Raw genomic sequence first — 15234 nt, forward strand, 5'->3', positions numbered from 1 at the left:
ATATCCATCATCCCTTATCCTGTCACTTTAGACAAAAAAGTGCCACCCCATCCTCTTGACATTCCCCTTTTAAATACTTGTGTTAATGAGATCTCCCCTCAGTCTCCTCCAGGCTGAACAACCCCAGGTCCCACAGCCTTTCCTCATGAGAGAGATGCTCCAGTCCCCTGATCATCTTGGTAGCCCTGCGTTGGACTCTCTCCAGAAGTTCTTTGTCCATCTTGAGCTGGGGAGCCCAGAACCAGACACAGTACTCCAGATGAGGCCTCACAAGGGCAGAGTAGAGGGGGAGAAGAACCTCCCTCGACCTGCTGGCCACACTCTTCTTGCAACCCAGGATGCCATTGGCCTTCTTGGCCACGAGGGCACATTGCTGGCTCATGGTTAGTTTATTATCAACCAGGCAAGTCAATCCCCAGGCTGTACTGGTGCATGGGGTTGTTCCTCCCCAGATACAGGACTCTGTACTCGTCCTTGTTGAACCTCATGAGGTTCCTCTCTGCCCAACTCTCAAGCTGGTCAAGATCCTGCTGAATGGCAGCACAGCCCTCTGGGGAATCAGCCAGTCCTCCCAGTTTGGTGTCATCAGCCAACTTGCTGAGGGTACACTCTGTACCCTCATCCAGGTTGTTGATGAAGATGTTGAACAAGACTGGCCCCAGAACCGAACCCTGTGGAACCGCACTGGCCACAGGCCTTCAACTCAATTCTGTGCCATTGATCACCACCCTAACATGACTAAGCCTTGGCTTTCCCACATGCTTCTGTAGTCTTGGGGCCTTCACACAGTCAAGGCAGAGGTCTGCTTACCTTCAGCTACAGTCACAAGCTACTAGTAAGATCTTTTGTTGCACACAAGGGGAAACAGGGCATGCACAAACAGTTGCAGCATGGCAATCCATGTACAAATTCCATTCCAGTGAAGTTCCATATGTTTAGGCAGCAGGGAAGAAGGGATTCCCTGTGCTCTCATCCTCCCCTTCTCCTAGGAAAAGAAACAATCCACTCAGGAGAAAAGTTGTTTACAATTGAACTATACAAGCTGATGCTTTCACTTGTTAGGTACAGACTGGAAATCTTGTGCTTCATATTTATGCAAGTGATTATGTTCTGAATATACATACGCTTGTACAGGGAGGGAAGTAAGTATGCTGAAGTGTTTGCCAGTAGATCAGTGCTTGTGCTGGGCTGTGAACTGTTTGGGATCTATTTTTCATAGGTGTTACAGTCTCCACTGAATTGTGTTAGAGTGGATGTGGGGAGAGGGATGATTTCATTCTGTTGAAACAGTAGGCTGGTTAAAACCTGTGCAGCTGCTGGTCCAACACAGACATTTCGCTGGTGGCTACCTTAAATATGTATTAAACTGAATGTTTTTAGTTCATGTTCAGCATGGGAGATCTCAAACAGCAGTGCAGATAACATCCAGTTCTTCAGAAAGGCTTTACCATTGTTTTTGTCTGCCTGCCTACCTCCCACCTACATCTGCCCTGTTTATGCTGAGACTGTGAAATGTCAGCCTGACAGATCAGTGTGGCAAAATAGCAAACAAATGAAAACGACTGAAAGTCTCTATCTGAGGCTGCCAGCGGTGAGAAAACAAGGGTCCAAGCAAGAGTCTGCACTACTGTTTCAGCCTCTGGAAGACTCATCAAGATTAATACATTCCTTTGCCATTACCATTTTCACCTACTTTAAATTCCTGCCTTAGGAGCAGGGCTGTGTGTGTGTGTGTGTTTGTGTATTGACATGTTTGTTGCTACCTGTAGGCACAGGGAGATGTAATCCCAATGTTTTGATAAAACTCTATTTTGTTTAACACTAGAAATTCAGGGCCTAAAGGACACACTATTTATTTTCTTTTGTTCATACCTAAATTGTCTCCAGATCCTTACTCTGAGAACAAAGTCTGGTAAAATACACTGTTATACATCCATGGAGGTGGCATAAGAATGCTGCATTATAGCTCTGAAGATTATTTCTTTGGGATTTCATCTTTTTTGTATTCATCATTTTGTGAGCATCCAAGACAATACCTCTGTGATGACACACACCAGAAGGCTGTGCTGCCATTCAGCAAGATCTTGACTGGCTGGAGAGTTAGGCAGAGAGGAATTTCATGAGGTTCAACAAGGACAAGTGCAGAGTCCTGCACCTCAAGAGGAACAACCCCATGCACCAGTACAGGCTGGGGATTGACCTGCCGGAGAGCAGCTCTGCAGAGAGAGATCTGGGAGTCCTGGTTGACAATAAACTAACCATGAGCCAGCAATTTGCCCTCGTGGCCAAGAAGGCCAATGGCAGCCTGGGATGCATCAAGAAGAGTGTGGCCAGCAGGTCACGGGAGGTTCTGCTACCCCTCTATTCTGGCCTCATCATCTGGAGTCCTGTGTCCAGTTCTGGGCTCCCCAGCTAAAGAGAGACAGAGAACTTCTGGAAGGAGTCCAGTGCAGGGCCACCAAGATGATCAGGGGACTGGAACATCTTTCATACGAGGAAAGGCTGCGGGAACTGGGGCTGTTTAGTCTAGAGAAGAGGAGACTGAGGGGAGATCTCATTAACATAAGTATTTAAAAGGGGAATATCAAGAGGATGGGGTGGCACTTTTTTTTCTAAAGTGACAGGACAAAGGATCACAGATATAAACACAAAATGTTCCACTTAAACACAAGGAAAGTCTTATTTCCTGTTGAGGCGAGGGAGTCCTGGCACAGGCTGCCCAGGGAGGGTGTGGAGTCTCCTTCCTTGGAGGTCTTCAAGCCCAGCCTGGAACTCATTCCTGTGTGACCTGATCGAGATGGACCTGCTTTAGCAGCAGGTTGGACTAGATGAACTCTTCCAACCCCGACCATTCTACAATTCCCTGTTTCTCTGTATGCTACCTAATCAGCAAACAGGTCTGACAGACTGGGTTGTAATCTCACTGCATCTCAGTCTGGCTCCATAAAAAAGGAACTGTACCACCATTTGTCCTAGAGGGTAGAAAATGTGTGTGTGAAATGGTCAAATGCTGTGGTGTGAACATTGTAACTCGAGGCATCCAAAAGAAAGTGAATTAATTTAAAGTATATATAGGATCATACCTAAAAGAGAATGTCAAGAGGCTACACAAAGTTAATGCAAAAAAAAAAATCAAATTAAATGTTGAAGCAGGATTCATTTACCACCAGTGACAGGAATCTGATGAAAATACAAGTCTATTTTCAGTATACATTAAGCACAGGAGTAATAAGGGAAGACTGGGCAGAAAATCTTGAACCGGGCATTCTTTAATCTGTTGGTGTTTGATTTTACCACCACAGTGAACTTCTGACACAATTTGTCTCCAGAAACAGAGAACTGGAAAACAGCAAGGTGACAACTTCATTATTAATATGGAGTGCATTTCTTATGATTACAAAGTTTGAACTCACCTTATCTTTGTTACCACTGTGATACCACAGTATTTAAAAAAAGCCTATGAAATGGCTTCTAGTTGATATACTACAGAGTTGAACCAGGGAATTTTCATATTCAACCAGTACTGTTGAGTAAAACTTATGATTCAGAGCCATGATGAAGCCAAAGAACAGCAAACATTCTGGATGCCTTCCATGTACTGACATATTTGGGGACCATTCAACAGTGGTCTCAAATTAGGTCTTATTTCCCATGACCTTTTTTTTCCCTGCTAGACTAGCCACAGGAATCAACCAGGTCCACACCCACTGCAAGACAGCATAATTTTTCTCAGGATGCTGGCATGCTCCAGAGCACATGGAATTTAGCATCTGTGCAAGGACATTGAGCAATAAGACTCTGCATGGAACCCACTCAACTCCTCAGTGGTAAAGCTCTGCTGCCCTGCAAAATTTTTCTTTTCCTGCTCTTGAGGGAGAAAAGAAAAACGGTGGAGATGGGAAGCAGAAGGGTCCACAGAGCTCAGGACACAAGCAGTCATAGAATCATAGAATGGCAGGGGTTGGAAAGGACCTTTAGAGATCATCCAGTCCAAACTCCTTGCCTAAGCAGATTCACCTAGATCAGGTCACACAGGAACATGTTCAGGCAGGTTTGAAAATCTCCAGAGAAGGACACACCACACCCTCCCTGGGCAGCCTGTGCCAGGGCTCCCTCACAGAAATGAAGTTTTACCTTGTGTTTAAGTGGAACTTCTTGTCTTCCAGCTTGTACCTGTTACACCTTATCCTGTCACTAGATACAACAGAAAAAAATAATGCCCCAACCTCCTGACATCCACCATTTAAAGTCCATGTGTAATGGGAAATGTGATCTGCAGCATCTGAGAGTCACAATATCTTTTTACAAGGTACAAGTTCCCCACCTCTATGGGCTGACCCTCAGCCATAAAGGTCTTCAAGCTCCAAGTCTCACAGTCAGTAGTTTAGAGGTTTCTTTTTCTTCAGTCCAAACTTTGGCCCATCTGTCCCACTGTCCTTGTATTAATCCTAAATCATGATGATACTGTTGAGATCATTTCCCCCAAGGCTCCAAGCCTCTCTTTCTGATGTTCTAAAGATAATATAAAATGTTGCATGTGTTAACTAATTTCTAATTTCTGTAGAAAAAAAATAAAATAAATTAGCCTTTGAAAACATCTGCAACAAACCATCTTATAGGGTAAACCACCCCCACACTCACCATATATCCTCGCTCACAAGAAGTGGGCAGCAACCTTCCTGCTATGGCTCTTAATGCAAACCAGCTAATCCATAGGTGATTCCTCTTTAGGAGACTTTTTTCTCTCTCTCCAAATCAGTGGCTTTGCTTAGAAACCTTCCTATTCCATAGAGCAGAGGGAACCTGGGAACAACTCCCTGCACTGCCCCATCCTGGCCCAGAGCAAGTCCTGCTGTAGCAGAGTAACATCACACTTAGAACAACATCATACACACAGAGCTTCATTCCCACTCTGGTACCTAAAGCATCTCTCCCCTTTTTCAAATGTTGCCCTTTGGCTTGAATGACAGATACTACCATCACCAAGGACTTTCCTTGATCAGTTTAGTTAAATTAGCTATTTTAGGTTAGCTAATAGTCACTGGAAACAGAGAAATTGCAACTGGAAGTGAAACCTTTGAATATGTCATTCTCAACCAGAACTAGCAGGGAAACACTGATATCTATGGAAAAGCAGGATTCCTCTGTTGCCAGGAGCTCAGGACACAGCCTATTGCAGCATAAGGCAAGCATTTCAAGAGGTGATTCTAGGATGAATTTACCCTTGGTGCCTTAAAAAAGCAGTCAGTTTGGCAGCACTGTACACCGAATTTCTGGACCTTATTTGATCAAACCTCCACCTATCATTCTTGTCTCATTTCCCCTCTGCTCCATTATCCAGGTCTAACTGTTCACTCTCTTCTACCCCAGCAACCAAACAAGGATCAGAAACAAAAAGAGCACTGAAACCTCCATTGAAGAAGAATAGCAAACAAGCACAACTGGGTATGATGGAAAACACAGTCTAAACAGGAAAAAAATCCCCATGGGATTTTTAAGGCTAGGAATGACTTTTTTTCTAAGTAGAGAGGCACAGTTTGTTGTTCTAACTGCTATAGAAACTGACAAATTTGGGGACTCATGGGCCCGTCCTCAGATATCCAACCAGAGATGAAGCAGAAGCTGCATTACATTCAAGTTTTGAACCGAGTTTTATATTTGGATCACATAAAAGTTGACAAAGTAGAAAGTTAGATATGTTCTTGGACATGGAATATATTGATTTCTTCCATAACTGCACTAGTTCAGCTACAGTGGCTCACACTCTGCTTCATGATTAGCTCTACTCATCACCTTTTAAAGAGGGAAGTCCCATTGAGGTCAACCTTAGGCAAAGCTCCTCAGAATTTCATTTACATGCTCATTAGAGTCCACAGAAATTATTTCCTGTCCTTGTACCTACACCACAGTTCAAACTGCATCCAAAGACAGTGGGAGCACACAAGCTCACCTCTCTCTTGCTGCTTTGGGTGTAAGCTAATACTTGAAGAGCACTTGTGTTCCAGCAGCAGCATGTCATATAGAGTGTGCATGGCCTCATAAAATCATAGAATCATTTTGGGTGGAAAAGATCCTTAAGATCAAGTCCAATCACTAACCTCACACTGCCAAGCCCACCACTAACCCATGTCTCTCAGCACCTCATTTACACATCTTCTAAATAACTCTGGCAATGGTGACTCCACCACCTCCCTGGGCAGCCTGTTCCAGTGTTTAACAACCCTCTCCAAGAAAAAGTTCTTCCTAGTGTCCAATCCAAACCTCCCTTGGTGCAACTTGAGCCCATTTCCTTTTGTCCTATCACTTGTTACTTGGGAGCAGAGAGTGATCCCCACCTCACCTCCTTTCGGGTAGCTGTAGAGAATGATCCTATCTCCTCTCAGTCTCCTCTAGGCTAAACATCCCCAGTTCCCTCAGACACTCCTCATCAGACTTGTTCTCCAGACTCTTCATCAGCTTCTTTAGACATCGCTGGACACACTCCAGCACCTCAGTGTCCTTCTTGTGGTGAGGGGCCCAAAACTGAACACAGCACTCGAGGTGAGACCTCACCAGTGCTGAGTACAGGGGGGCAATCACCTCCTTGGTCCTGCTGGCCACACTATTTCTAATACAAGTCGGGATTCCATTGGCTTTCTTGGCCACCTGGGCACACTATCTCATGTGAACAAAGCTGCCTTGACAACCGTGTTTTGAGTTTGATGCCCAAAATCCATAAACTCAGTTCTACACCCACATTCAAGCTCTGGTCTGATTTACTCTGGAATAAATGAGAAACATCATCTCCTGCAGGCACCGCTTCCGTAGGGTAAAGCTAGTATAAAGAAAAGGAGAGTCAGGACCAAGGAAGCAATTGGGATGTGTCTTGCGAGCACAAGTACTTAGCAGCAGTTTCTACTCTCAGTGAGTTTCTCTTATTGGCAACAATGAGGTCTCAACACCAACATCAGCTGGGGCTCTGGAGTGTCGAGGGCAGGCTCACTTCCTGGAACAGTCAGCACTTCCTGGACTCAAGTCCCACACGAGCCAGAAATAACTGTTTTGTATCTCAAGCGAGCTTCTACTCGTTGCTGTTGTAAACTGTCTATTTTTTGCATTCACTGCAAGATAAGACTGGACACAAGTATTTCACTGAAAAATGTTTATTTTATTTAGTTATTGCGCAAGACATTCGGAGAGAGGAACATGGGAAATGGCACTGAAATGCTGTCACCAAAGTCAGGTCAATTTATCCTCTCAAATATCTGGCTTCACATCCCTATGGAAAAAAAAAAAATCTACTCCTCATAAAAACTAAAGTGAGAACAACATCAATTTAAAAAATGCCAAACTTTGTGCTTCAACTCTTTCTTTGAAAACTGCGAAGTCTGCTCTTCTGTGAGTGGGTAGAAGTTTCTCACAAACAGCAGACACTGTTCAAATTGAGTGGGTGAAAGCAAGCAGTGAGAAACTGTAGAGCCTGTAGCTCTTGGTCTTACATCAGCCTGACATGTAAGTGGGTTTTTTGTGTTTCTGATAAAGGACCAAAATTCCAGTGAAGTTCATCACCAAAGACTTCCGGTAACTGTGGTCAACTAACCACAGCTGCCTACTATTTCTGAAGGCTGTTTGCCTTCCGCTTTGGAAACAAAGACACCAGGTGCCAAGGAATTCTCAAAACCACACCCTGAGATTTCTGCATGCTCTTTAGTATTAAATTGCACAGGATGAATGCAGTGTTTTAGATGAACTGCCCTCATTTCTGAGAGCATCTTCAGCCAGTTCCCATAACCCTTCTCTTTTTTTATACCACTGTTTCGCATATAATTAACAGAAAACAAGCCTTTGTATAAGCATGAAAACAAGCTACAGGTTTACCCTTACCACAATAGACATGACAAACGATATCTTTGCGTGGAAACTTGTTAAAAACATACTAAGTAGACAGCATCACTCTGACAAATCTGTTGACTGTGCAATGGAGAAGAGTTGTCTCAGGAGCTGTCACATATAAATATATATAAATATATATATAAAAGAAATCAGGTTAAAGATTATTTTGGGGATCAGTTACTGTCTTTCAAGGTTAAAAGTGTAGGTATATATTTAAAAAAATATATGGCAAAGTTTTTTACATCTTAACAAGTCTTTTAAAATAAATTATGACTAAATATTTACACTCAGCAAGAGAGGTAATAGAGTCTGGCTCTAAGAAAAGATCCTGCTGAATACTCCTGCAGTGCAGCTGCAAGAACAGAAGGAATCGTGTGAGTGAAGAGAAACATCTAAATGCTATCTATAGCGATATGGGAAGACCTCAAGTTTTCTGTAGAGTCTGCACTTCCTAGGTCAGGACAGGGTATGGGCATAAGCAACCTGTGGTTATACTGTTAGTAACTGTTAGTTAGGTCCTACTACCAGAAAAAGCACACAGGAGCAGCTCAAATGTCCTACAGAGCTGTCTAATGTAGTCTTTGTAAACAAACTGGCCCACCTCTGATGTAAGAATGATGGGAAGGGATATCTCAACCCACAGTTCTATAGTGGTCAGGGGTCCAAAGTAAAGGGCACAGGGTAACAGGAATAAAATAGACCTCAGAAGCAAAAAAAAACCCATCTGTTTTTAAACTAGCAGTAGGAGAAGGTGGCAGCATGAAGGCACATGTACAAATGCACACAGCAGGGAAAGCAAGCAGGAAGAATTAAAGCTCTCCGTGAATTCACAGAACTCCAGCATTGTTGGAATAACTGAGGCATGGCAAGTCAGTTCACGTGACTGGCCCACGGCCGGGGATGTGTAGAAGCTCTACAGGGAAGTCACGGAGAGAGAAGAAGAGGTGCTGCCCTCTCTGTGAAAGAGGGGCTGGAATGTATGGAGCTCTGATGCAGAGCAGGTGATAAGCTGGCTGAAAGCCTGTGGAGCCCATGATCCCATGAAAGGCCATGTAGAGATGACAACATGTTGGCACATGCTACAGGCCACTGGGGTAAAGAAGGTGGCAAAATCTTTTCTAGACAGCTCAAGAAAGTCTCTGACTCACAGACTCTGTCACAAATGAAAGAGCATCTGCCAGAAAGGCAACACAATGATTTAAGCAGTCAGGTTAATGGTTGAACTCATTGATCTTAAAGGTCTTTTCCAACCTAAACAATTCTGTGACTTCTGGGCAGTGTCAGGGACAATTTCTTCACACAGGCTCCCGGATGCACCAGCAAGGCCTGATGTACAGCTGTATGTGCTGCACACTGACAGAGAAGGGACTGGATGGGGACATGGTCACAAATGGCTGCCTTGGCTGTAGTGACCAAGAAACAGCTCCAGACCCTGATAGAAGGAAGATATACATCACAGTGCAGGCCCTCATGCTTCAGAGAGCAAATTTCCCCTTATTCAGGAAGACGGTAGGCAGGATCTTAGGGCTCAAGACAGCTTTAAGACTTTAAAAAGTCAAAGAAAGAGAAGACTAGAAAAGGCACATCCATTTTTGAAAAGCACCGAAAAGTCAACCTGAGGATCTACAGGCTGGTCAGTCTCCCTTTTGTCCCTGGAATAATGGAGCTGGTCCTCTTGAGATACATTTCTGGGCTTGTGAGGACAAAGTGGTTGGGAACAGCCAGCATTCATTTAATCAAGGGTAAATCAAGCCTAACCAACTCTTCTATAATGATGAAATAACTAGATTTATGGATGAGAGGAAAGCAGTAATTTTTTTTTACCTCCCACAATACATCTGTATCCAAATGAGAATATTATAAGATGGATACGAATTTGGCTGGTTGGCCACATTCAAAGAACCACAGTCAATAGTCCAACGTCCAAGTGGAAACCAGTAACAAGTGGTATCCCTCGAGGGTCTGCACTGGGACCAAAACTATTTAATACCTTCATCAATGACAGAGACAGCAGGAATGAGTGCAACCTCAGCAAGTTTGCAGACAACACCAAGCTGAATGGTGCTGTGGATACGCATGAGGGAAGAGGCCATCAGAGGGACCTTGATAGGCTCAAAAAGTGAGCCCCCCATGCACATTATGAAGTTCAACAAGGCTAAACGTAAGGCCTTGCATATGGGTCAGGGTAATCCTCAATATCAATACAGCATTTAGGACGAATGGATTGAGCATAGCCCTATGGAAAAGCACTTGGATATACTGGTGGACAAAAACTGGGTATGAGCCATCAATGTGCACTTGTAACCCAAAACCCCTACTGTATCCTAGGCTGCATCAAAAAAAGCGTGGCCAGCAGCTCAAAGTAGATGATTATCTCCCTTGACTCTGCTCTCGTGAGATCTCATATGGAGTATTGTTCCCAGCACGAGGCAGACACGGACTTAGTAGAAAAAGTGCAGGGAGAGAGCAAGGATGATGATCAAAGGGATGGAATACCTCTACTATGAAGAAAGGCTGAGAGAGTTGGGATTGTCCAGCCTGGAATAAAAAATGAGAGGCTCTATTTCAGCCTTGCAATACACAGAGGGGACTTTTAAGAAGGACTAAGACTTTTCACCAAGGCCTGCAGTAACAGGACAAGGGGCAAGGTTTTAAACTGAAAGAGGGTAGATTCAGGTTGGACATAAGGCTGACACTTTCTACAATGAGAGTGGTGAGGGACTGGAACAGGTTGCTCAGAGAAGTTCTGGATGCCCCATCATTTAGAGTGTTCAAGGTCAAGTTGGATAGAGATTTGAGCAACTTTATCTAACAAAAGATATCCCTGCCCATAACAGTGGCGTTGGACTACATAATATTTAAAGGTCCCTTCCAACTGAAAATATTCTATAGATAGGTAAAGAACTGGTTGGATGATTGGACTCAGACAGTAGTGGCTAACAGGTCCACGGTCTTACCAGGACGGCTTAGACAAATGAAGTACTACAAGGGTCTATGCAGGAACTGGTTCCATTTAACATCTCCATCAGTGGTGTGGAGGAGACTATAAAGTGCAGTTTTGTCCAGTTTGCAGTTGACATCAAACTGGGGAGAATCACTCAACATGCTAAAGGGCTGTGCTATCAGTGAAACCTAGACAGGTTAAAAAAGGGACAAATATAAAGCTCTGGGAAAGAGGAACCACTTGCAACAATACAAGCTAAGGTCTGTCTGGCAGGGGAGCAGTCCTGCTGAAGAGAAGCAGAGGGATCCCAGTAAGCAGCAAGCCAAACATGAACCAACAGTGTCTTGCAGCAAAAGTGGCCAACAGCACCCTGGGCTGTATTACCAGGAGCTTAACAGGTAGATTATCTCCCTCTACTCAGCACACATTAGAGTGCATTTAGAATACTGTATCCAGTTTTGGATCCCTTCAAGATGAACGTCTAGAAAATTGGAGCAAGTTCAGTGGACAACTACCAAGACGGTCAGAGCACTTGCACTCAAAGACAAGCTGAAGGCACTGTATTTGTCCAAGCCCAGAGAATGGCAGGCTTGGGGAGGGTACCTAACAGCACGCTTCCTGAAGCTACAAGCTGATCATCAAGAAGCTAGAGGCGTGTTCTTCACAGTAGTATCAGGTGGGGGAACAAGAGATAATGTGCCTGAGTTGTTAGAGGTAAGATGAAGGGGGAGCTTCCAATCTCTCGTTACAGTTAAACCTTCATGATTCTTTACATATGTCAAGCTAAAGATCAACTTAAATAATTTCCAGCTTTCATAAACAAGAAGCAAGTAAAAGCAAGAAACATGTTTCATAGCATGACATTCTGAAAACACTGAAATATGACATTCTCTTATCTTTGATTCTTTTTCAGCTTCAATGTATACATGGCCTTAGTTTTCAAGTTTTCTTTCCAGTCATGCGCAACCTAAAACCATATTACAACTCTTTAAAAATGGGTAGGCTGAATTTCTCTTGCAATAAGATGAAGCAGAAGCTAAGGCATAAAAAAAGAACCCTAAAAGTGAAAAAAAATAGAAAAAGTTCTAGGAAAAAGACACAAGCCACTAATAGAAGCAGCTTTGTTCCAACACAGTAATAAACTCAATTGTAGCTTTATCACAGAGTCATCCACCATTAGGAGATTATCAGCTTGCCAGTCTTCTGCCAGGTCCAGGAGACAGTTATCCTGGAAAGTATTTGATGGGAGTACTGAGTTCCTCTTGCAGAACTATGACTGGTAAATGTAAACTTCCATTCATCTGGAACTGCTGGAGGATGAACCATCTTTCTTACAACTGTAAAATGCTTCTGATCCAAAATTGCATAGAAAGATGAATAGTTTTTCATTTACCTGTGATAATGCAAATGGATATGACTTTGTTAATGTCTAAACATCCCTTATAAAAATAACCTTAGCTCTTAAATTTTATGTTAGTAGAGCACTGCTTGTTAAAACCAGATATAAAACAATACAAAATATTTTGTTCATAATTGGCCCTGATCATCTTCATGCAGTGACACTAGAAAAGAAGGCTGTCTGTTCTGAGAAATAAAATAGTCACTGGAAATAGCTCAACTAGTCCTCAAGGCACTTCTTTATGGATGCCTTCAGTGTTGGTGGAAAACCTCCAAGAGAAAAGATAGCAGGTCCTTCACTGTTGAATTCTACTCCTTCTGTTCCATTGTTTGGTCCACAAGGCAATTATTTGTTACGACTTAAGATCTGAAGTAAAAGAAAAAAAAAGAAAAGCATACAGGTAAATAATTTTGTTTTCTCTTCTAGAAACTGAACTAGTTATACAAGAGTACTGCAGACTTTAAATGCTAATAAATTGTGAAGAATTAAGACCTTGTCCTGTCATCCAAACCAATCCAATTGCAGCAGCTACACAACTCATAGTACCTGGTTTACCCAAAATTATTTGTTTATGGTTAGACATGTTCCTCTGCAACTAGAGCATGTTAAGAACATTTATCACTTACTGTCAGCCACCTGCTAAGCCCATGAGGCTGTTCAGACTCCGTGACTTTGGATAACACATAACTAGGCACTTAAGACACCGCATTTACGCAAGGTTCAGGTCTACAATCTTGCTATCAGCTGTGCACCATACATTCATATGATGCTGTTGCTACTTCTTCCACACAGTAACACCAGATGCTTTTGGAGTGTCCCCTTTTGAGGACTGCAAATAGAGCTCTTATTAGACAAGCAAAGACGCTGAAGACAAAGAGAAGTTACAGTGCAGGAAGTTAGAATCCTGCAAGTTCAAGACTACACACCCAACTTAACTCACTGCATGCAACGTGTTTCCAAGCTGGTTTCCAATCAAGCACACAAAAGGCCCACTCAGATCAGTGTTTCCATCTTGATGCATGCAGAGCAACAGTATAGGAGGAACTAACTGGATGTGTCAAGGCACTGTGTCATTCAGTCTTTGCTCCTACTTTGACAGCACTACTCCTCCCTTCAACTAGTCACTAGCTCAGCATCACTTCAGCCTAGGATAAGATGCCAGGAGAGTCTACGGGAGGAGCATATGGTGATACAAACTACTTATCTCTGTAGACAATGAGAAAAAGAAAGATGGGTCCCTAGTCTGGTTCTCACAAGGTTCCTGAATAGGCCTGAAGTATTTTTATAAAGTGCATCCTTAAAATCCAAGCAGGTTTTCTGCTTTACCTTTGCCAGCTTAATGACTAGACCACAGAATGCGATCCAGAAGCCAGCCTGAGAGTGGAGGGTGGTGCAGGAGGGCTGCTATTTGCTTGTGTCTCTGCAGTGAGAGAGGCTGAATATGAAATTAGTGTTCTCCTCTCATTTTACAGCTGTGGTGATAAACATCAGGTTTCACAACCCCCCAGAGAACATGCAAAATGTTCTGCACCCACATAGCTTGCAAACAGCACTGAAGAAAGTACAGCTAAACGTGATACCTTGACATGACATAACAACACAACTATTTCAGATGCTAAACCTTTAATTATTACATAGGAGCATAGCTTCGGCAAGGATGTAGCCCTCGCAAAGCAGCACATCACATAGGCCAGGAATGACACATCGACTTACTTCATTTAGTTTTCAGTATTACTCATTGGCAAGTATCAGGGTCTGACTCAGTTTTTACAAGATACCACAGCTTCCTGTTTCAAACCTGTTTTCTTTGTTTCATGATAGTTTCTTAGGCAGTTTCATCAGCATCACAGAGTCAAGTTTCTTAGTTCAGTCCTAACTCCCTCCCACCCTCTCACTCATCCATGTTTTCTCACATTTGGAGATTTCTCTTTCCTCTTCTGTACATTGTCTTCAGCAAGTATATGAATGTGATTGCTTGGCTGGTAATTCAACAGAAGAATCAAACCTGGCAAAGAACTCTGCGACAGTAAGATGCCACCAGATTCCACAGTCTCGTACATTTGGAGAACCTCAAGATGGATTATCCACATCAGTGGTCTCCAAAGTAGGGTGTGCACAAGGCAATGTGGTGCAGGAAGTGGCACACTGTGGTGCAGGAAGACAATTTTTTTTTCATTATTAATAAAACTAAAAAATTCAAATACTGTTTACTTCATCCTTATCTCCTCCTGTAAAAATTTCCATTTTTCTGCGTGTTTTATAAGGAACGTAATACTCGAGTGTAGTAGCATATGCATATAACTTCAAAATAAACTTACATAAATTGGGCACGAAATGTTCAAAACACGATAGGGTGCATGGTCAAAAAAGTTTGGAGACCACCAATGTACAACACAAAAAGCAAAAACCAGTATGAAATGCCCATACTTACACCATTTGACTAAGGCCTGCAGGACAGACAAACATGTTTCCTTTACTTTTGAGGAGAGTAGAATTGTTTCCAGTCAATTTGCAAATCTAATTTCTTACCAAACAAAAATGCTTTGACACACATTTTCTGAAAGCCTGTAACATTTTCTTTTCAAATATTTAAGTCAGGTACAAAATTTCAAAACCAAAAGCTTCTACTGACTCAAGTTATTAAATTGTCATGGAACATATAAAGTATCAACCCAGATCAACTAGACCAAATCCCTGCTTCTCTCAGGACTACCTAAAACTAATCCACATGACTAATCCTAACCCTAAACATAAAACCCTAACCCTAATCCTAAACTCTAATCCCAACCCTAACCATTAGTGTTCAGATGCTGACAGGCTTAGTGCTGTGACCACATCCCTGGGAAGCCTGTTCTAGTGATCAATCACCCTTTCAGTGAAGAACCTTTTCCTAATGCTCAGTCTAAACCCACCATAATGCAGTTTCATTCCATCTCCTCATGTTCTATCACTGAATCACCAGAAAGAGATCAGCACCTCCCTCTCCACTGCCCACTTTGTGGAAGTCATGGATTGCAGG

General features: G+C 42.9%; 1 protein-coding gene across 4 annotated transcripts in view; it reads right to left on the minus strand.

Moving 5' to 3' along the window:
* Positions 1 to 7126: 7126 nt before the first annotated feature.
* Positions 7127 to 15234, minus strand: part of CD58 (CD58 molecule) — a 41378-nt gene continuing 33270 nt past the window's right edge. For all 4 annotated transcript variants that reach the window (XM_062005289.1, XM_062005282.1, XM_062005274.1 and 1 more), the window contains one exon: positions 7127 to 12581. In XM_062005289.1, the coding sequence (XP_061861273.1) occupies positions 12568 to 12581 (14 nt within the window). In that variant the 3' untranslated portion in view covers positions 7127 to 12567. The remainder of the gene's footprint in view (positions 12582 to 15234) is intronic.

The sequence above is a fragment of the Colius striatus genome, chromosome 1, assembly GCF_028858725.1.
Source record: "Colius striatus isolate bColStr4 chromosome 1, bColStr4.1.hap1, whole genome shotgun sequence".
Lineage (NCBI taxonomy): Eukaryota > Metazoa > Chordata > Aves > Coliiformes > Coliidae > Colius > Colius striatus.